The following is a 23,070-nucleotide window of genomic DNA, read 5'->3' on the forward strand; positions in this document are numbered from 1 at the left end:
TGCCAACATCCAGTTCCCCCCCAACACTTACCGGCTGCCTGGGTGCTTGGACCGTCTTCTCAACTACATCTTTCTCCATGGCTGGCATTGGTCTTGTTAATTCCTGTGGTTGTTTCTTCCATCCCCCACCTCAGCCACTCGCTCTCATGTTCCTACCCTCGCACTTCCATCATCAGTGATGATCCCATCTCCACCATTGCCATTTCGAACATCCCTCTCTCTGACTTGTACCTCTTACCCTTCCACTCACCTGCTCTACTTCCCATTCCAGGTATCCTTTCTTTACCCAGTTTTATTGAGATATAACTGACATATAACATGGTATAAGTTCAAGGCGTACAACGTCATGACTTGATATACGTGTATAACACAAAATGGTCATGACAATAAGATTGGGGCACCTGGGTGGCTCAGGTGGCGAAGCGTCCAACTCTTGTTTGGCTCTGGTCACGATCTCACATTTACGGCATCAATCCATGCATCGGACTGTGCGCTGAGCATGGGGCCTACTTCGGATGCCCCCTCTCCCTCTCTCTTTGCCCCTCCCCCTTCTCAAAATAAGTAAATAAACTTAAAAAAAAAGATTAGTTAACAGTCATCACTTCTCCTAGTTACCATTTTTTTCCCCTTGTGATAAGAGCTTTTAAGATCTGTTCTCTTAGCAACTTTCAAATACACCACACAGCGCTGTTAACTGTAGTCATCGTATTATATCTTACATCCCCAGAACTCATTTATCTTCTATCTGGGATTTTGTACCTTTTGACCACCTTTACCTGATTCCTCACCCCCATTCCTCCAGTCTCTGGCAACCACAAATCTGATTTCTGTGTGTGTGCGTGTGTATGTGTTAGATTCCACATATAAGTAAGATCATATGGTATGTGTCTTTCTCTGACTTACTTCAGGTGGTGTAATACCTTCAAGGTCCTTCTGTGTTGTCCCAGATACAAATATTCCAGTTACTCTTAAACTTCATCAAGACTTCATTTCATGGAGCCAACCACTTTCGCAGACTCCTTTGTCCCTCTGCCTACCATGCCTTTTCTGTCCTCAGCCATCATAGACTCCCATCATCCTGGTACAGGCTCCCCTAACTTTCCTGGCATAGCATCCATGTGACGAAACCCCATTCTAGTCAAACCCCACTGTCGTCTTATTCCACACCTGCCCCCTAAGCATCTGAAGATCGTGGAAGAAAAACCACAAAAGTTTTGGCTTGGTTTGCTTCATATTTTCAGCCACACCTACCAAATGGGCCCCTAACGTTGTGGAAACTCCACCTCCCCTACCCTGGGCAGGTTGCTCTCTTGCCCTGCCTGTGGTAATTGCATCATGTAGTTTTCTGTTCTCAAGCTTCCAGCATCCTTCTCCTCTCTCTGTTCCCAGTTAATGAGCACATGTCTTACTTCACTGCGATAGTGAAAGCAACCAGGAGAGAATCCTCTCATCTCCCCATCATCAAATCTAACAGCCTATCTTCATCCCTCCTGCATCCCACCCGCAGATTGTGCCTTCTCTACTGTCTCAGCAAATGAACCATCCCTGTTCCTACCTGAGGCCAATCCCTCCATGTGCATTCTGGATCCTGACTCTTACCACCTTCTAAGTGACTTTATTCCTTCTGAAATTCAATTATTCTTTCTCCCTCCTTCCTTCCCCCCACCTCCCACTCCCCCACCACCTCCTCCTTTCTCCCTCTCTCTCTCTTTCTCTTCCCTCCCCTCTTTGCTCTTGTCTCCCCTTACCCCATCTTCATTGATTCAGTAATTGCTTCATCATATGCATCTACATACAAACATGCCAGATCATCCTTATCAAAAACAATAAACTATCTCTTCACTTTTACATCTCTTTCCATCTCCTACCCCCATTATTTTTTGCTCCTGTTCATAACAGCATTCATCAAAGTGGTTGTCTGTGCTTGTCATACTTTCTCACTTCTCATTCTCTCCTTGACCCATTTCTTATCAATTGAACAAATAAGTTCTTATCAAAGTCACCATGGAGCCACCTCTTGCGAAAGTCAGTTGTCACTGCTGGGTCCTCACATTGTATAACTTGACTTCCCTACTGCATTTGTCATGATTAATCACTCTAGTTGTTTGCATCCATCCATCCCTCCATCTATCCAACCATCCATCCCTCCATCTATCCAACCATCCATCCATCCAACATGTATCTATTGAGTAGGCATAGTATGAGTGCAGGGATCTTTGTTTTATTCACTGCTAGATCTCTAATACCCAGGACAGTGTCTAGAACATAGCAGATCAACAAAAATTCTTAGCATGTCATATGGCATAGGTGATGTAGAGAAAACAAGGAAGAGGGGACAGAGAGTGCTGGGGGCAGGGGCCTGATTGCAGTCTGAAATAGGATGGTCTGGAGGACCTCTCTGGGGAGGCAGCATTGATGTGACACGTAGGAGCCACCCTGAACACAGAACTCATGTGGGCCTAGTGCATGGATCTTTGCATAAGTCATTTCATCTAGTCTCCACAAAAACCCTGAAGAAAGTGAGGTCTGTCATCCCTCCATTACAAATGAGGAAGCTGCAACCCAGAGAGATAAGAGAGTTGCCTAATGCCACACTCCCCAGAAACAGGTAAGCCAAAGCTTACACTAGGGCCCTGTGGCTCCGGCGTGTGTGATCTGGGCTTTCACACTGTGGTACTTGTTCATCTACTTTTCTGTCTCTCCCCGGCCAATGTGAGCTCCTTGTGTGCGGACTCAGTCTTGCTCACGGCTGAATCCCCAGTACCTTGGACAGCGCCTGGTGCCTAGTAGGCGGCCAGTAACCAAGGTTTTAGGATATCTGTTCAGTAACCCTGGGCAGCTTCCGTGGACACGTCCCCTCCTCAGTAACAGCTCTCAGAGCCTGTGTCATCGTCTTGGAATTGAGACAGATCTTTGTCCTTTCAGGGTAAATTTCATTTGAGAGAAGAGCAAGTGAATTCGGTCAATGCGGTTTCCAAGACGGGTGATCAAACTGACTAATTCTGTTTATAGGAAAAAATAAGGCTATGAAAACTGGCTTTTCTCCTGAGACTCCTTAACAGGCTCCAAAGATGGTTTCCAAAGAGAATCTGGAGCTAACTGGAACAATGAACTGCCTTGAGGGAGGCAGTTCTCAAGATTAAAGTTTATTTGGATGTATCATTTCACATACATTTGTTTAAAAATATCAATGTCTCACGACTTCATCTTTGCACTGCCCTCCCCTCCCCTCCTCGGGCTCCTCACTCCCCTCTGCTGCCCCTACCAGCCAGATAGAGCAGAGGCATCCCCTCATGCCAGAAAATGGAATCAACAGTGAGAAACACAGACAACCTAAGAGTGACAAGATTTGTGGCCTCACATCACACCACATGGTGCCCGGGGCAGAGGGGTTTGGATTCCCTCTGGGAGGTCCTGATACCTAGGGTGATCCCGAGGGTGGGGACAGGGTGAGGCAGAGCAGGACGGAGGCTATGGCACTCCCTGGGAACCCACAGGGCTGGCGGATGGAGCCAAGGTAAGGGCGTAGGTTCCTAGGTGCAATGAGGCTTATGCTCATTTTGATTCTATCATCCGGCTCTCGGTTCTCACCACGTGAGTTCTCACCATTTTCTCTGGTCTGGTTTTCCCTACACCTTCCCCAAGCTCTGCCGCTAACTCTTCCTGCTACTTCTGTGCTGAACCCAATCATGGAGCACCACATAGCAGGGACGGGCACAGGCTCTGGAGACAGAGTCAGACCCACATTCAAATCCCGGTTCTGCCACTAATTGGCTTCGGTATTTTTCAAGGGACACTGAACTTCCCCAAGCCTCAATTTGTCCTCCGGGAAGCGAGGATAGTAGGAATGCCTACGTCGTGCGCCTACGTTGTGGCAATGAGTAAACAGCGCTTTGCGCTCAACACAGAGTCCGTAGGTTTAGTCTTTTTCTTTGTGCTGTTATGTCCTTAACGGTACCATTTTGCTCTCCTACTGACTTTCTCTACCACCTCAGCAGATTCTTGTTGTGCCTTTCCTTAAAGCCTCACACTGGGTCTTTTCCCCTGCTTGTGGCATAACCTTAACGTTTTTCTTTGTTTATTGGCTCCCACATAGATTCTTTGTTCTGCCTCTTCTTTCTCTTAGCATCACTTAACAAAAAAGGAACTTTAGATGTACTTCTCTTGGGCCCCTTCCTTTGTGCATCCTGTCCATTCTCTAGGGCGTGAGTGTGCGTGTGGGTGTGCGCGTGCATGTGCCTGAGTGTGTGCGTGTGTCGGCTTCGGTGAGCCCGCTTCCTCCAGCTGTGCTGTGGTACATCTTTGGCTTTTGTCTTTAATCTCACAGAAATTCAGTAATGGGCTTAACTTAGACTCCGCTGGTTTGCTTGCCCAGGAGTCCTTCAGAATATTGATCCTCTTTTTTAAATTTTGTAATTGGAATGCAGAGTCCTTTGCCCTCGTCAGAGGTTGTTAATGAATCCCCAGCTGGAGTCTAATGCTGACAGTTGCAGACTCAACCATTCTTCTCCGGAAACTTCAGCACTACTGATGCATTTCCCATTTAGATATTGAATAGCAGGGACCATGCAAAGCCGAAGTCAGGCCTTCCAGCCTAGAGGGGGTGTTGGGCGGCCCAGAGAACCCAGGTGAACTTCTTCTCCAAATAGAGGGCCTGGATATGCATCTCCTTTCATCATTGCAGCCAGGCGCCCTCTAATATAGTCACAAAGCGGGTGAGTCCTTGCACCTCACATCCCCCCAGATGTGATGCTGACTGGAAGGTATTTGTTGTGCTGTTTGAGTTTAACTAAAATTTATTAAATGCCTTCAATGTGCTAGCATTATAGAGGATACAAGACGAGTTATACATGCACATTCTTCCAGGGCCTGGAAACCAGGACTTAATAAGGGAGCCAGAGAAGTGAAAAGCCATCTGATACAAGGGAGAGTATAAGTATCACAATTAAAGAATTCTAAAGGGGAAAAGCAAAATCATAAAAGAACTAAGGATAGGTCAGTAAATAATTCCTAAGTTCTTAGGGGAATCAATTTTAACTATAAAACTCAGTGACTTGGGGCGCCTGGGTGGCGCAGTCGGTTAAGCGTCCGACTTCAGCCAGGTCACGATCTCGCGGTCCGGGAGTTCGAGCCCCGCGTCAGGCTCTGGGCTGATGGCTCGGAGCCTGGAGCCTGTTTCCCATTCTGTGTCTCCCTCTCTCTCTGCCCCTCCCCCGTTCATGCTCTGTCTCTCTCTGTCCCCCCCAAAAAATAAATAAACATTGAAAAAAGTTTTAAAAAAATTAAAAAAAAATAAAAAATAAATAAATAAAACTCAGTGACTTATAATTTTAAGACCAGAAAGCTAGGATTTTCCACACATCAAAAAATACCTTAATACCAAAAGGTAAAAGTGACAAATTGGAGGGATATTTCAGAACATACATACCTAAGGGGGTCTTACAAATCTAGAACACTTCAATTAAGAAGTGGGAACTTGGGGTACTTGGCTGGCTCAGTCGGAGGAGTGTGCAACACTTGATCTCAGGGTTGTGAGTTTGAGCCCCGTGTTGAGGGTAGAGATTAAACAAAAAGAAAAAAAAGGGGCGGGGGGGAGCAATGGACATGAAGAGGAAATTTGTAAAAGAAAAAATATATAATGATAAGAAAGATGTTCAGTTCCCTAAATAATGAAGAAATAAAAATTAATATTTTCAACCACGCAACCGGCAAAGATTTAAAAATATGTATATAAGACCCCGTGTCCACAAGAATGGGGGCCAGACTCTCCTATCGGCTGATAGGTGGGCACTGTTGATGGACCTGCAGCCCTGCTAGGGTTTCCTTCTCAGTAGCAAACGCATCCCACAGGAGCCAGGAGGCAACGAACACCCAGAGACATTCAGGTTATCAACGCTGAGTATGACCCAGTCATCAGTATGTGCCAGAAATTTTGCAATAGTGAGAAAATCAAGCCACGGAAGGTTTAACGCCATATATGCTCATAGTTTGTTGACACGTCAAGCCCCAGAACTCTCCCCGTGCCCCGGCCTTTTTTCCAAATGGAGCTTAGCTACCCTTGGGCCTCCCCACCCCTGATTACCATTACTTAGTGTGAATACGGGATTTGTCACTGTAATATTGTGAACACAAGGTAGAGACACAGGCTTATAGCCTGTGCTGTTCAATCTCAGATGTCCACTCTGCTGTGTTTGGTCGGACTCCACCTGAGGTCTTGGTCTGTGTGCCCCTTCGGTTCCGAGGTCCCCAACACCTGTTGTCTCATCCTTAATTCACCCGTTTCTCACCGTGCCTTGGTCACCGTGTCACGTTTTCCCCAAACTTCTAACGTATTCTCATTCAACTCACGTGATCTAACATAGGCTCACCTTTTGAAATAAGAGATCCACATTTTGGTGTTTTTTGTTTTTTTTTTAATTTTTTTTTTCAAAGTTTATTTATTTTTGGGACAGAGAGAGACAGAGCATGAACGGGGGAGGGGCAGAGAGAGAGGGAAACACAGAATCGGAAAAAGGCTCCAGGCTCCGAGCCGTCAGCCCAGAGCCCGACGCGGGGCTCGAACTCCCGGACCGCGAGATCGTGACCTGGCTGAAGTCGGACGCTTAACCGACTGCGCCACCCAGGTGCCCCGAGATCCACATTTTGATCCATCGGTTGTACCTAAGTCGACCGCAAATTGTTGCCCCCATTCTGGGGCGGGCAGTTTTTCACTACGCATCAAAGGTCGTGAAAATCGCCTCACTGTTTGACTTGGCAGTGTTACCTTTTTTTAAGCTTATTTATTTATTTTTGAAAAACAGAGAGAGTGAGCAGGAGAGGGGCAGAGAGAGAGAGAGAGGGAGAGAGAGAATTCCAAGCAGGCTCCACACTGTCAGCACAGTGCCTGATATGGGGCTCGAGCCCACAAAGGGTGAGATCACGACCTGAGCTAAAACCAAGAGTCGGACACTTAACTGACTGAGCCACCCAGGTGCCCCTTGGCAGCTTTACTTTTAGGAGCCCGTCCTGTGGGCATGACAAGAGGTAGAAACTAAACATAACTTAAATAGCATTATTTATGGCTGGAAAATGTTGGAAACAATCTAAATATCCAGTAGTAGTCTATTGCAGACAAGGAATTTATTCTATGCATTGGAATATTGTTCTACCATTAAAAGCATGGCCTAGCGGGGTGCCTGGGTGGCTCAGTCTGTTAAACGTCCAACTCTTGGTTTCGGCTCAGGTCATGATCTGGCTGCACAAAGCCTGCTTGGGATTCTCTCTCTCTCCCTCTCTCTCTGCCCCTCCCCGACTTGTGCCGTCTCTGTTTCCCTCGAAATAAATAAACTTAAAAAAAAAAAAAAAAAAGCACGGTTTAATGATGACTCAGCAGCATAGGGAAATAATCACAGAACATCACTAAATGGAAAAGTGGTCTCAAAACACTGTTCAGTGTATGACGTCAGCCCAGTTTTGAAAACAGGATGGATACATATATTGAACTTCCACAGGTCATGGGTGTAGATACGCATAAATATATACTTATAAACATACAGACCCTAGAAAAATGTCCAGAAGGGCATACAGTTAATGTCAATAGTGTTTATTGCTATCTAGTAAGTTGTAGCTTTTTTCTGGATTTTATGCATTTTTCACAATGAATAGTTATTGTTTTTAAGATGAGGAAAGCAAGGGGGGCAACCGGATGTCTCCGTCGGTTATGCGTCCTGCTCTTGGTTTCAGCTCAGGGCATGCCCTCCCCGTTCATGAGTTCGAGCCCCGCGTCGGGCTCTGGGCGGATGGTGCGGACCCTGCTTGAGATTCTCTCTCTCCTTCTCTCTCTGCCCCTCCCTTGCTTGTGTCCACGCTGTCACTCGCTCTCGCTCTCTCAAAAAATAAATAAATACGAAGACAAGGAAAGGAAGGGAATGGGAACTATTGTTATAAAGGGTGTAGGTCCCTTGCATAAGGTAAGTACACAGTGCTGAGGGGAACGGAGAATGTGGAAGAGGGTCTGTGGATGGCCTGGAGGAAGGAGAGCATTTGAGGAAGGCTTGTGGGGCAGGCAGAGGAGGGTCCTCTGCAGAACGTAGTCTGAGCCCAGGGCCTGGGAATGTTTCGCCATTGCTGGGTGGGAATATGGTTACTGAGAGAGGTGAGTGTCGCTGCAAGGGGAAGAATCCAGAAGCCAAGGAAGTGGGTGTCTTGTGCCCCAAGAATCTCCGAGCACTCATTACAAGAGCATCCATGCCTAGGGCTCCCTGTCATTCTGCTGACTTCAATTTTGCTCCTCCTTTTTAACATTTTTTTTATTTTGTAATGTCTATTTATTTTTGAGAGAGAGAGTACAAGCGGGGTGGGGACAGAGGGAGAGAGACACTGAATCCAAAGCAGACTCCAGGCTCTGAGCTGTCAGCACAGAGCCTGATGCGGGGCTCGAACCCACAACCCATGAGATCATGACCTGAGCAGAAGTCGGACGCTGAACCGACTGAGCCGCGCAGGCACCCTGTTGCTCCTTCTTTCTTAAGAGGAGCAAACAATTCTGTTCCCGCTTGTCCTCTAGCCTCCCCTGAATGTTTTTTCTTCTTTTCTCTTTTCCCTGCCCCCTCCTCCTGCCTGAAAGCACAAGCAGGTGAGGCCAAGTGCCATGGAGGTGTGGCAGTCAGGCCGGGCTGGGGAGGGGAGGGAGCATGAGTTGGGGTCCCCTCCCATCCTGCCTGGCTGCCGTGAGCTCTTCCTCCACTGCCACCTGGTCACAGAGGCTTTGGCTTAAAGCAAAGCCGTTGACAACCTCCATCCATCCAGGCAAGAAGGTGAGACCTGACGCGGGGACCGTGTAACTCACGCTGCCTGCAGCTCCGCTCACAGTGTGCCTCCTAGGAAGGTTCCGGCGCGGTGCGTGCTCCTCGCGGGAGGGGTCTGATCAGAGCCGTGGACCTCTGCTCCTTCTCCGCAGCTGCCACATCAGCCGCATCCTGGAGTCCCCGCGGGGAAACGCTCTGCTGGTCGGCGTGGGTGGGAGCGGCAAGCAGTGTCTGACCAGGCTTGCGGCTTTCATCAGCTCCATGGACGTGTTCCAGATCACGCCATGGAGAGGCTACCAGATCGCGGACTTCAAGGTGAGTGACAGCCCCCTTGCAGCCACCCACAGCTTCCTGTCCCCCTTCCTAGCTCTTCACGCGCCTCGCTTAGACCCTCCCCGTAAGGTTCTGGGCCATTTGCTTCTTCGGTTCAGGGCTAGGGACGTGAGGGGCTCTTTTCTCATTGGGCTCAGGTCTGCAGACCTCAGCTGCTTCAGCTCGGTCCCTGGAACCTCAGTTCTCACCGGAGCAGGGGCACATCTATGTGACGTTTAGTGCATGGCTCGCTAGCCCCTGTGGCAGGCTTCGAAGGAATTCCGACAGTCTGCCCAAGTTCTGTAAGACAGCCATATTTTAAAGGAAAGTTCCTGTAACTACCAGCTACCAGGAGCTTCAGTGACATTTCCTGGTCCCGACATTAAGCACTTAGCAGCCACAATGCAAGCTCTGGAAAGTGGGGAAAGGCATTTATCCAGCCTTCAGAGGTCACTTTGCCCAGCCCCCTCCCTTTTGTGCATGGTTACAGTAGAGGCGGGATTGGGAGTCCTGATGTAATTTCCACCAGGACGCTGCCCTTACTGTCCCTGGGAGAATTCCCGCCAGCGTGGGGCCAGACCTACCCACCTGCCTTCAGATCTCTCCACCAGTGGCACCCACTGCTGACTCCGGAGCCACAGTTCAGCCTCTCCATGACTGGCTGGATCTGAGGTCATAGACCATGGTCACGTGAGACCAGTCTTCAGCGGTTCCCCCCCAAAAAAGTAAATAAGTTAGTGCATATGAGAAACACATGTTCACGGAATGATCTAAGACAGCGGTTCTCTACCTCGACTACATCCTGGAATCCCCTTCAAATCATGCTGGTACCTGCACCCCACCCTCCAGAAATTTCCGCTTAACTAGTCCAGGGAATGGCGTGAGCGTCAGGACTTCTGAAAGCCTCCCCCAGATGGCTCCAGTGAGAGTTGAGAAGCCTTGTCTTAGCTAATTCCGTCAACGCACAAGGTTGAGAGCAGTCGATATTCAAGGAAGTTCACTAACTTTAAAGGGGGATTATATATAGGACACAAAGGTGCTCTGCTGTAAAGAAATGCACGAGGCTCTTAGAAAAGGAGCTTTGAGTGGGGCAAGGGAGAAGAGCAAGATCAGAGACTGGCACCGAGCTTTGCGAGAGGGATACAGAGTAGGAACCGAGATTGACTAAGCTGGAAAAATTCAGGGCTTGGCATCCTAGCCCAAAACTGTAGCCCAAAACCTGTAGTTTTGACTGGATGTAATTTCCTACAAGATGATTGTGTGTGTGTGTGTGTGTGTGTGTGTGTGTGTGTGTGGTCCCCAGTATATTTTATTCCAACGTAAGGCTTTTGCTGGAGCGAGTCATGAGGACACAAGACACTGCTGGCATAAGATGTATTCATCACCCAGGTCGGTATCCCCAAGCACATGACTCCTCTGTCAAGGCCAAGAGCAGTTGCTTGCCTCCTGGGGAAGGTCATTCACTTGCATGATGATATGAGTAACACAGGTGAACAGGAACCATCTCTGTCCCTTTGGAAAGCTGTTAGCTCTTTGCACAAAGCAGGAGCCCCAGAGGCCAGTGTAGGAGCCACAATGGTTGTAGAATTGAAGATCATCGCTATTTAATTTTATTTGTCCATCTCTATTGGGATTGAGGCAGGGAATGAGGCTTACTTTCCTTACTTTTCAGGACAAGATGGCACTCCTCCCTACTTTCCATTGCTGCTTCACTTTATCTCCCATTAAAGTAGATAAGGAAGTGGTCTCATTCCTAACGAGTGGCTTGGAGACCTCTTTCAGTAAGGCCGTCTTCCTAGAGATCTCTAATATTGATTGTTTCCACAGATGGACCTGGCCAGTTTGTGCCTGAAAGCTGGGGTGAAGGGTCTCAGCACGGTGTTTCTCATGACCGATGCCCAAGTGGCTGATGAGAAGTTCCTTGTGCTCATCAATGATCTCTTGGCATCTGGTAAGAAACCCTTTTCTCTTGAGTGTCTCTGCTAAATTCCCCCTGGTGTCAGAGTCACCCCAAGGTGGCCCAAGGTCTGGAGAGCTAGGTCATAGAAATAAGGAAGAAACTAGAAGAGGACTGGTTCATTAAGGCCCTTAGAGCTAGTGCTGTGCCTGGTATCCTGGCTCCTTCCATTGCAAAACAGGCAATAATCTTGGGGCTTTTATTGGAACTAGATCTGATTATTGGGAAAAGAACATGTTAAGGGTCTGCCGATCTCCTGAGCCCAGCGGGAAGGTGCTATTCTCTTCCCGTATTCAAGAGAGAAACTAGATAGAATGTGTGCAGTATTTCAAGTAGGTTAGGCATTGGCCAGAAGAGGCACAGAATTTGCACATGCAAAACTTACGCAATAGGGCAAGATTCATTTGCCAATTTAATTGAGGATTCAGAACCTTAGGCAAAGTAGAAGCAACAATAGATGTAGGATATCCCTAAAATGGGGGCACCTGGGTGGCTCAGTCAGTTAAGTGTCAGACTCTTGGCTTCAGCCCTGGTCATGATCTCAAAGTTTTGTGAGTTCGAGCCCCCATCAGGCTCTGTGCCAGCAGCATGCAGCCTGCTTGGGATTCTCTCCTTCTCTCTCTCTGCCCCGTCCCCACTCACACTGTCTCTGTCTCTCTCAAAAAAAATAAATTAACTTAAAAAAACAGAATTTCCCTTAAAAAAAGGGGGGGGGGATATCTCTAAGCTGGTTTCCTTGGTTTCCCAAAAACTTGACAGAGGCTGTCCACTGTCCTGTGACACCATCAGTGCAAGAGAGGACTTCAGTGGAAAGTTCGATTCTGATACTTTACTGTCCTTATTTACTCAGGAATTCAGGAATTATGTGAACCATTCTGGGTTAAAAAAAAATTATACACACACACATGCATGTATATAAACATAATGCAAGATATATATAAATGTATATACCCAAGAATATAAGACAATATATTACTTAAATTATGCATTTACAGAAATTGGAGGTGTATATTTTTGCATTTATGTTAATTAAACATAGAATATGCTTTCCTGGCTCTTAAGCCAAATTCAGCATCTGCAAAACTACCTCTTCATCTGGGTTAAGAAAACAAAGTCAATGCACAGATGTTCCAGAACAAAATTACTGCCTCTAGCTTTTCAGCATTTCAGAAAGCCCATGTATCCACAGTCCAACCCCTGGCTCTCTGACTAAATACTCTTTAGTTTATGAAATCCAAAACCACGATCACAGCATATTTCTCCATAGTCTATCCCATGTCTTATGTAATTTATTTCAAGGTGGTCTTCTGCTATGCAGTTCCTAGGAACTTCACTGCTTCAGGATCATTGTCCACTTCAAATTTTGTATGCTTCTATCCCACGCCATTTTGCCGTCACCCCTGAAGAACCACTGGTCCCTGGTCCCCATCGTGCTCTAGCAGACTCTGTGAGCAACCTTTGGATTGTTTCTGATGAGGAACGGATTCCCAGGTTCCTTACTGTGCCAGCTCTAAGCCTCACACAGATTTCTACCCTAAAGTTACCTTCATATGCAGGAATTTGCCTTTATTCCTTTTCCCCTCCCATCCGCTCTCCCCATTCTTAGAGCCACCATCTTCTACGACAGTATTCCACCTACAACATTGCCTCACCTTTTATTATTTTACTAAATAACGAGAGTGTGTCCAGTGGCTCTCCCACCCTGCACCCTGAAGTCTAATTTCAAAGAAGGTGAAATTGTGCTTCCAAAAACTTCCAGCTCTGGAGATACCAGGCACGTTGCCAGCCTCACCATGTATCGCAGTTGGCCCCATCCAGCCAGGTCACCTTTTCCTAAAATAATGTCTGAGACACAGAAATTCATATGCTTTTACCAGTTGAAATTTTGTTTCTCAATTAAGTATTTTTAATTTTTCATTTGGAAGGCAACTGTTTCTTTTCCAAGTTGAGATGAATTTCTGAAGCCCTGCCCAGTGAAAGCATAATGCAATCAGCTTGCTCCAAAGCCATGAAGTTTCAAGCTCACATTTCTCTTTTAAGGCTTCTGTACAAAAATAAGACTTACATACACGTGTTAAAAAGAGATACAATTAAAAGTAATGCTTTTCTAATATTCCTCCCTTTCTTCTTAACCACTTTGACAGGGAGAACAAGAGGCTATCTCAGTTCTAATTTTCCCTGTCAACTAAATAATTGCTAGAAATTGACTGTTAGTCCACAGAGGGCTTCGATAATTCCTCAGAACCTCCCCATCCCCTTCATGTTTGAATTTTGTGGGGTTGTGCAATCACTCCACTCTTGGATAACACAGTGCAAACTATAACACTATGTCAGGCTACCTTGCCATGAACTCCTCCCTCCATAGTTATCCACAAGTCCTGTTAGTTGAGATATAAAGGTACAGTGGAATGTATTACACTGATTCAACCCTCCCCAAAAACACCTTTCTCAATGACCTACTAATCTCACGCCGTAGGCTATCTGGTTTCTTCCCACATTTTTTTTTTTGAGAGAGAGAGCACGCATGAGCTGGAGAGAGAGGCAGAGATAGAGGGAGAGAGAGGATCTTGAGCGGGCTCCATGCTCAGCATGGAGCCCAATGCGGGGCTGAATCTACGACCGTGAGATCTTGACCTGAGCTAAAATCAAGAGTCAGACACTAACCAGCTGAGCCACCCAGGCGCCCCTCTTCCCACACTACTTTAGCTCATTGTTTGATCCCTTGATTTTCTGATGCCATTTCTAGAATCAAACCATAATAGTAATTCAGTGCTTGCATCCCACTCCTGACACCAACCAATCATTTCAGAACCTATCATTATCCCAGCTGGGTCTCAGTTGGGTTACAGATTGACAGGAAGAAATCCTACACACAAAGTTTAAAAATTAAATATAGTTCCTAGTTTAATTAGCAAAAGGTACATAATTGTATAAAAAAAAACCATGGTGGCCGTATATATCAGGAGCAAAGGAGGAGTACCTATGAGTCATTTCCCTTGGCTGCCAGGGTCCTTCCTGGGCATCATGCAGCTGCTGGCATCATGAAACTACACATGAAACATTGATCCTTGCTGAATCTGGAAAGCCCAAATTTTGCTATGCCCTTACTGCCCTGTTATAATAATTCCTAAAGAGTAGACACTGGTCATCAAACCCAGGTACTTAAGAAATTCTTACAAAATGTGTACCGTCTTGGTTCTTGGACAAAACTCAGAACCAGCAAGGCCTCATCCTAACCTAGAGGGGGGAAATAGAATCATTTCCTGGCTTTCTGGTATAACACATCTTCCTCCAACTTCCCTGTATTCCAGAAAGTGCATTTTATCGCAGTCCCAGCTAAGAGGACATAGTCTGCTCTGGGTGTGGTGTCTCTGCCTTTCTTAACTCTGCCAGGTTTCATACTTTATTTTACATTGGGATCTCGTGTTGGGATTTTCCTCCTGCTTTTCAAAAGGCCTAATTGTTCACTCCACATTTAAGATTTCTCTTCCCCGGTCCAGACTAGTTCACTTTCCATGTACTCATATTCAGAACTACTTATTAAGCTCACATGTTCCAGTCAGTAGGCACTGTGCCTAAACGTGAGCATCATACACTCTATGTGGCCTATTGAAATAGTTTATGAAATTGGGTCCCCCTTGTTATAAAGTACTGTGCCTCTCCATCTCTGAACCAGACTGTCCTTTTAAATTAGGGCCACATCTCCTGTTCATATATAGAACATGAAAAGATCACCTCGCCTTCCAGGATCTCAATGATTAGATCCAGGATTGGTATATTAATGGTCTCCACCCATCACATAAGAATCTGGAGTCTAGGGGCGCCTGGGTGGCGCAGTCCGTTAAGCGTCCGACTTCAGCCAGGTCACGATCTCGCGGCCCGTGAGTTCGAGCCCCGCGTCAGGCTCTGGGCTGATGGCTCAGAGCCTGGAGCCTGTTTCTGATTCTGTGTCTCCCTCTCTCTCTGCCCCTCCCCCGTTCATGCTCTGTCTCTCTCTGTCCCAAAAATAAATAAATGTTGAAAAAAAAATTTTTTTAAGAATCTGGAGTCTAGGGGCACCTGGGTGGCTCAGTTGGTGAAGCATCTGACTTTAGTTCAGGTCATGATTTCACGGTTCATGAATTCATGCCCCACATTGGGCTCCATGCTGACAGGGCAGAACCTGCCTGGGATTCTCTCTCTCCCTTTCTCTCTGCTCCACCCCCCCCCCCCCACATACACACTGTGTCGCTCGCTCTCTCTCAAAATAAGTAAACTTAAAAGAATCTGGAGTCTGGAAATATTTGTAACAGACTTGGCATTAGATTATGCTTTTCCCAGAACTAGGTTTCCTGGTGGGCCATCTCTGCTTTACATATGCAGAGATCTGGCCCAATTTCCCAGGAAGGAGATGAGACAGACTGGGAGGCAAAGGAGGCTCCCTTGAGCATGCATCAGATATTCTGAGCGTACTTTGTGGTCTCCGTGGCTTTATCTACAAGTTGTGTCCTCAAACCAGCACCTGGTTGGCTCTCCAGCTGCCAAGCAGAAATGCCAAAGGGTGATGCAAAAACATGCTTGAGTTGTCAGCCTTTCCTTTCCTTCACGTGGTGCTAAATTTCTATGCAAGTTGTTAAGACGATGTCCGCGCATTTGCCTACATTGCTGACTTCTCCCTCATGTCCTCTAAGAGATAATCAGCCACCACCAATTTTATCCCCGAACCATTTCTGAATCTAAATCTTCTCTATCATAGCTACCACTGGTCTTTTCATCGGTTGATTCAACACATACAGACACTTCTTAACTCATCCCCATATCCTAGGCAATACCCCCCCCCCATCCATCCTCCTCGCTGCTTCCAAAGGGTCTTTATAAAATAGAATTTCTTCATTGGTTTTTCTAACTGAATGCAGGAGAAGACCCAAGCCCCTTTTTCTACAGATTAAAAAAGAACAAAAAAAAAAGAAGAAGAAGACCCTACCTTTGACCTACTCTGTGATCTACTTCCTAACTCCCTGAAATAATACACTGCACTGTTGTTCCCTGACATCATTACTCATCATATTCCTCTTGAACTCCATGCCCTCCTCCTCCTTTGTCTGGAGTCCCTTCTACCCACGTTATGAGACTTATCTTGAGTGTCCTCTCTCTCTAGGAAATCGTCACTGATCCATTATCATCCTTGGCAGTGAGAAATACCCTCCACGTCTCTGTAGCTTTCCATGGCTGCATACCCCACCACTGTGCTGAAACAGCATTGCAGATTCATGAAAGGCAGAGCCTAGGTTGTCTCTTGTCAGTTAATGTTTTTGTTGTTAGGAAATAATGTAAGGATAGGAAAGGAAAAGGCTTAAGGACCTACTGTCCAGTTTAGGAAATAAAACAATACAAATATAATTCTAACCCTCTGTCGAGACTGTTACTTCCATCATTTATACTGTCAGCTATTAACCCATCTCTGGTCCCATAATTATTATTCAGCAGGTGTTTGTTGAACTAAGGTGCGTGATGTCACGAGAATGATGTGCTGTCTTAGGTATTAGATCTCACTGTTGCACACATGCTTTGAGATGGTTTTCAGGCATGCAGAGAGAGGTGCAGAGGGCTCCTGAGACAGCCACCACAGTCTCCTGCTTTTCCCCCCTTGAGACCAGAGAAAGTTTGGGGGAAAATGGTGGGCCTGGATGAGGCCAGGTCCCCTAAGCCAGTGCGACACTAACGCGTTCATGGAGGACCCAGTCCATAGCTTCATCCATTTTATCATCAAGCCCCAACTAACAGAACCATCTCAAACCATCAGGATCTCCTCCCCCAAAAGCAGTTTTCGCCTCTGAAGGTCCCACATGAGCACAGAGAAGAATGATGATTAGTCTGGGCTTCAAAGTATTAGGAGGCGTTAATGATGGCACAGAGCACTTGAAAGCAGAAATAGTGTTTCCCGAGTGTAGGTCTCAGGAGGGAACTTTTCAAATATTTAAATAGCCTCTGCCTCTGTTCGCATCACAAAATCCCCTCTGGCAGTTCGGTCCCTCGCTTGAAAGCATGACTACCTACATCACATAGTAACTGATGGGTATGATGCCGGGAGAAATTGGAGGAATAAACCTCAAGATGCAAACTTTGCTCCCGATTCAGAGGCTCAGTTCCATCTGGTGACCTTCTTCTTAAGGAGCTCTTGGGACCTTGTGACAGATACTAGCATCTTAAGAGCATGGAGAAAGTCTCCAAATGGCCTGGTACTTTCAACAGCACAGCCCTAAGTGTATCCCATAAGCCAAGGTCAGCCAACTTTTTTTTCTATAAAGGATCAGAAAGTAAATATTTTCAGTTGTGCAGACCATACAGTCTGTCACAGCTACTCAGCTCTGTCATTGTACTGGGAAAAAATAGCCATAGACCATACCTAAATGAATGATTGCAGCCGTGGCCGATAAAACTTTATTTATGGACAATAAAATTTGAATGTCCTATAATTTTCATGAGTCATTAAGTATTACTATTTTTTTTTTTCAACCATTACAAATTGTAAGAACCACTCGTAGCTGGCAGGCCAAGTAAACAGGCAGCATGCCGGATTTAGCCTGTAGACCATAGTTTGGTTCCTCCCTATCGAGAATGTTCTACATAAAACACCAAAAGTAAGCCCTCCATAGTTCAAATAATAGAAGGGCGAAGAATGCAGGCTGTGTTGTTACACATGCTCTAAGACCAAAGGGAATGGAGTCCTCACTGGGGGGCTCTAACATGATAATGGGGAAGGGAATGCAGATTATCAGAGACACAAAGGAGAAAGGAATACAGACCACCGTAGGCAGTCGGCTCCTGAAGCTGGGGGAGTATGGCTCATGTCAATTCCATTTGACTATTGCTTTTTTTAAAACTTGGGGCACCTGGGTGGCTCAGTCGGTTAAGCAGCCAACTTCAGCTCAGGTCATGATCTCGTGGTTCATGAGTTCGAGCCCCATGTTGGGCTCTGACAGCTCGGAGCCTGGAGCCTGCTTTGGACTCTGTGTCTCCCTCTCTCTCTGCCCCTCCCCTGCTCATGCTCTGTCTCTGTCTCTCAAAAATAAATAAACATTTAAAACAATTAAAAAGAAAAAACGACACTTCCCTGAGCTCTTTAATTCCCAACACATGCTGAATATCATTGCATTTCCTTAGCAGTTTCCGTGGACCTCTGCTTTGATCAAGAGGTCCTTTTGACCCCTTGAGAAAGGGGTTATTCCATTCCTAAGACCTTGGTTTGGACAAGTTATAGCTCAGGGTGTTTTACATGCGTCGTACAGAATACCTTGATGGACGGAAGTTAAATTTGTCCAATTAAGGGAAGGAAGTAAACGATCAATTTCATGATAATCCATTTTTTTTTCCATTTTGACCTTTTAAAACGATTAAGTCTAATTAGTATAAAATTCTTACTGAACTCCCGGCTGGGTTAATGTGGTCAGACTATGAAAGCCAGACATTTGTTGGCAGTTGGCAATGCGTTCCTTCAGCTGTGGTAGTGCACTGATGTGTAGCAACTTCACTGACAGACAAAGTCAGAATTCCCATCGCTCGGATTAACTAACGCGAAATTCATGAATGGTGAGATCATGACCTGAAGCCGAAGTTGGACCCTTAACCGGCTGAGCCGCCCAGGTGCCCCTCCTGCATTTTGTTTTAGTTTTTCCTGTTTTACTTTTCATATTTATGTCTTTAATCCACCTAAAATGTTTTCGTCTATAGTGTGCTAATTTTCATTTTTTATCTTAATACTGAATTACCTGACATCACTTGTTGATTAAGGCCATTTGCCAAACCACCCATCTTTGAGGACCTCATCCGAGCCCGCAAGGAGGTAACACGGGTAGGATGGCCCCCGTGGCTCCTTCCATGTCCAGCATTTCTATGATGCTCACAATTCTGTGTTGGTTATGGAGGAAGGAAGAAGCGTGTGGGTGTGGATTCCTGTGATTCCAGGTCCAGATGGCCTCAGTACCCGTCTAAAGCCTTGTTCTGGAAATGGGGAAGAGCTTTCCCAGGGCCCATGGAATATCCTGGCCATGAGCCACGCCCACTTCACATCATATCCAGTGTTTTCAAGATTTGAGCGATTCCAGTGCTTCCCTCCCCCACCCACTGTCCTCTCTCATTGAGAAGACCTGACTCTTCAGGATGAGACTCCCAACTTTCCTCATACCGCACAGCCTGTCTCCACGTCTCTGTGGGTTTCTCCTGTCCTCCAAGGTGACCATGCCTCCTCCCCAAGGCCAAATCCTCCATCTGAGCCAGGAGCCCACCCCCTGGCCCCTGATTCACAACTCTGCTCTGCCCGGCTGTCTCTCCCCAATTTCTGACTCTTCCTTCACAGTCTTTATGCTCTCATAAAGCATGCTCTGAGCCATCAGCACAGAGCCCAATGCGGGGCTCAAACTCACGAACTGCGAGATCATGACCTGAGCCACAGTTGGACGCTTAACCGACAGGGCCCCCGGGCGCCCCTCCTGCATTTTATTTTTAAATTTTTATTGTTTTACTTTTCATATTTATGTCTTTAATCCACCTGAAATTTATTTGTATATAGTGTTCTAATTTTAATTTAATATGCTCTTTATGCCCCCGTTGACTTTCTTCCCTTTATGTGTTTCTGTATTTCTTTACGAACTCTTCTGGATGTGTGGAAAGCAATAAAACTCCCATGCGATCATGACGTTGCAGCATAGAAACTTGCAATGGGCACGTACAAGAGTTTCTTTCCAATCGGTGCCCAAAATGTAGATTACTAAATTGTCTGGGATGGATATTTCAACTTTATAAAAAGTGCCACGCTGCTCTCCAGAGTAGTTGTGCAAATTTGCTCCCTGCCCAGTCACGCACGAATACCTGCTTCCTCCTAACCTCATGAGTGCTTGGTTGATCTCACACATTAGTTTTTGCCAATGGGCGTGAAATGAAATCTCATCATTTTCTTTCCCTTTTTACTTGTGACCTTGAGCATCTTTTAGAGGGTTTATTGGCTGTTCCTCTCCTGTGAGTTGCCTATTTATACAGTTTGACCATTTGCTCTTGGCTTTCTTGTTTTTTTCTCACGGATTTCTAAGAGTTCCTTATATATTCTGGATACTAACACTTTGTTCATTATATGGGGTGTAAATCTCTTTTGAAGTCTGCATCTGACTTTTGTCATGCAGATTTAGTTTAAACACTGTAAAACTTAACCATTCTTTTTAATGCTCCAGACTGTTCAGAACTTTTGTTCTATTCAACATGATAAAAGTTATCTCCTGCATTTTATTATTTTTTTAAATTAATGTTTATTTATTTTTGAGAGAGAGAGAGAGAGAGCGTGAGTGCACAGTGGGGGAGGTGCAGACAGACAGGGAGACACAGAATCCGAAGTGGGCTCTGGGCTCTGAGCCATCAGCACAGAGCCCAATGCGGGGCTCAAACTCACGAACTGCGAGATCATGACCTGAGCCACAGTTGGACGCTTAACCGACAGGGCCCCCGGGCGCCCCTCCTGCATTTTATTTTTAAATTTTTATTGTTTTACTTTTCATATTTATGTCTTTAATCCACCTGAAATTTATTTGTATATAGTGTTCTAATTTTAATTTTTTACTCGTAATGCTGAATTACCTAACATCACTTATTGATTAATCCATCAATCAGTGACTGCACACTGATTTTTAATAGCAATTTCCTGTTTATAATTAGGTCTGTTTCTAGATGTTGCCTTCGGTGTTCTATATATTTGGCCCATACCAATTTTGCATTGTTTTAATTAACATAGGTTTGGGTTTTTTGGTTTGTTTGTTTGTTTTAACAGAGAAAGAGCACAAGGAAGGGGAGGGGTGGAGAGAGAATCTCAAGCTGAGTGTAGAGCCTGATGTGGGGCTCGATCCCATGACCCTGGGATCATAATCTGGGCCAAAATCAAGAGTCAGATGTTCAACCAGCTGAGCCACCCAGGCGCCCCAAATTAACTTCGTTTTATAAGGAGGCTTGATTTCTGGTAGGGAAAATCCTTCCCACTGGTTCTGCTTCAGAAATGTCATGGCTGTTCTTTATCCTTTACTCTTCCCTGGCCACTTCAGTCAGCAGAGCATGGGACTCTTGATCTCGGAGTTGTGAGTTTGAGCCCCACGTTGGGTGTAGAGATTGCTTAAAAAACAATAAAATCTTTTCTTAAAAAGATAAAAAAGAATAAAGGAACATTTTGGGGGGCTTGAGTATAGAGTTGCCATTTTATTTTCAATATTGATTTATATCCAGAAAGCTTGTTGTTAAATGTGCTTGTGAGTCCTGATGGTTTACGTGTATATTCTCTTAGATATTCTACGTAGAAAATTAGATTTTGAACAATAATAATTTTATGATTGTCTTAACTCTTGTTTTACATTTTCCTTTTCTTGATTTTTTGCATGGTCTAGGACTTCCTATATACCATTGACTAGGAAACATAATAGCAATCATGCTTGTCTTGGTCCCGATTTGAAAGGGAATATTCTAGTATTTCACTCTTAGGTATAATGTTTGCAATGAGTCTGCAATAGACGTCTATGATAGAGTAAGAGAAATCGTATTTATTCCTAGTTTGTTACCAGTATTTTAGAAATGTTATGTGTCTTTGTAATGGTCATATTGTAATTATCTACTTTAATCTATTAACGTAGTGGATTATTTTCATAGATTTCTCTAATACCTAACCATCATTGCATTTCTAGGACAAACCCTACTTGGTCATCATACATGCATTTTTATGTATTTAGTTAGAATTTTTTAAAAGATTAATTCACCGTATGTTGTGTAAGACAGGATTTTATCGAACTTTCAGAACTTTGCCAGTCTTGCAAAATTAATATTGAGGCATTGTTTTAAACTACATTTCTATTACTATGAGTGGGCTAAAGCATTTGTTCATATATTTAAGAAGTATTTGTATTTCCTGTACTGTGAGCTCTCTTCTGTATCCACGTCCTACAGTTGAATTATTGGTTTTTTCCTTTATTTGTGGAGACTTTATTTACATATTTATGTATAATATTATTATATGTAACATTGTAATATTTACATATTAAGGGGATTAACTGTTTAAATATAATCAGAGTTAAACACATATTTTCTTTTTAAAACTTGAGGAATGAGAACATTTAAGTTCCAGCTCTTAGCAAATTTCAGTTATATAGTACAGTGTTATCAAATATAACCACTATGTTATACATTAGATCCTAAAGCCTCATTCATCTTATAACTGAAAGTTTGTACCCTTTTACCAGGCTCTCCATATTTCCTCCACCCCCCAGCTCCTGGCAACCACTTTCTACTCTATTTCTAGGAGTTTGACTGGGTTTTTTTGTTTGTTTGTTTTAGATTCTACACGTAAGTGGCATCGTGCAATAATTTTCTTTTTCTGTGGCTTATTAGCATAATGCCCTCCAGGTTCATCATGTTATTGCAAATGACAGGATTTCCTTTTTTTAAAGCCTGGACAATATTCCTATATATGTCACATTTGTTTGATCCATTCATCCACTGATGCATACCTAGGTTGTTTCCAGATCTTGGCTACTGTGAATAATGCTTCAATGAACAGAGGAGTATGGATATTTCTGAGATCTGTTTTTTTTTTCTTTTGAACATATATCCAGAAGTGGGATTCCTGGATCCCACGGTACTTATTCTATTTTTAATTTCTTTAGGAGCTTCCATACTGTTTTCCATAGTGGCTGTACCAGTTTACATTCCCAACAGTGCACAGGGGCTCCCTTTCCTCCACATCCTCATCAGCACTTATTATCTCTTGTCTTTTTGATAATAGGCATCCTAACAGGTATGAGGGGGTGTCTCATTGTGATCTTCATTTGCATTTCCCTGATAACTAATTGTGTTGAGCACCTTTTCATGAACCTGCTGGCCATTTGTCTGTCTTCTTTAAGAAACCTATTTTCATTGGTTCTTTGGTTTTGCTTTTATTATACTTTGCCTATGTTTTCACCATGCTGTTTTGTTTCTATTTTCTATACCAAACTTACACTTTTACATAAAATA

The 23,070-nt window shown here is 44.8% G+C and overlaps 1 protein-coding gene across 1 annotated transcript in view; it reads left to right on the top strand.

Moving 5' to 3' along the window:
• The window catches only part of DNAH9 (dynein axonemal heavy chain 9), a 330,380-nt gene that overhangs the window by 190,549 nt on the left and 116,761 nt on the right, over positions 1-23,070 (top strand). Inside the window, exons 44-45 of the mRNA XM_047832566.1 lie at positions 8,939-9,101; positions 10,926-11,049. Of these exons, the coding sequence (XP_047688522.1) occupies positions 8,939-9,101; positions 10,926-11,049 (287 nt within the window). The remainder of the gene's footprint in view (positions 1-8,938; positions 9,102-10,925; positions 11,050-23,070) is intronic.

Source organism: Prionailurus viverrinus, chromosome E1 (genome assembly GCF_022837055.1).
Source record: "Prionailurus viverrinus isolate Anna chromosome E1, UM_Priviv_1.0, whole genome shotgun sequence".
Taxonomy (NCBI): Eukaryota; Metazoa; Chordata; class Mammalia; order Carnivora; family Felidae; genus Prionailurus; species Prionailurus viverrinus.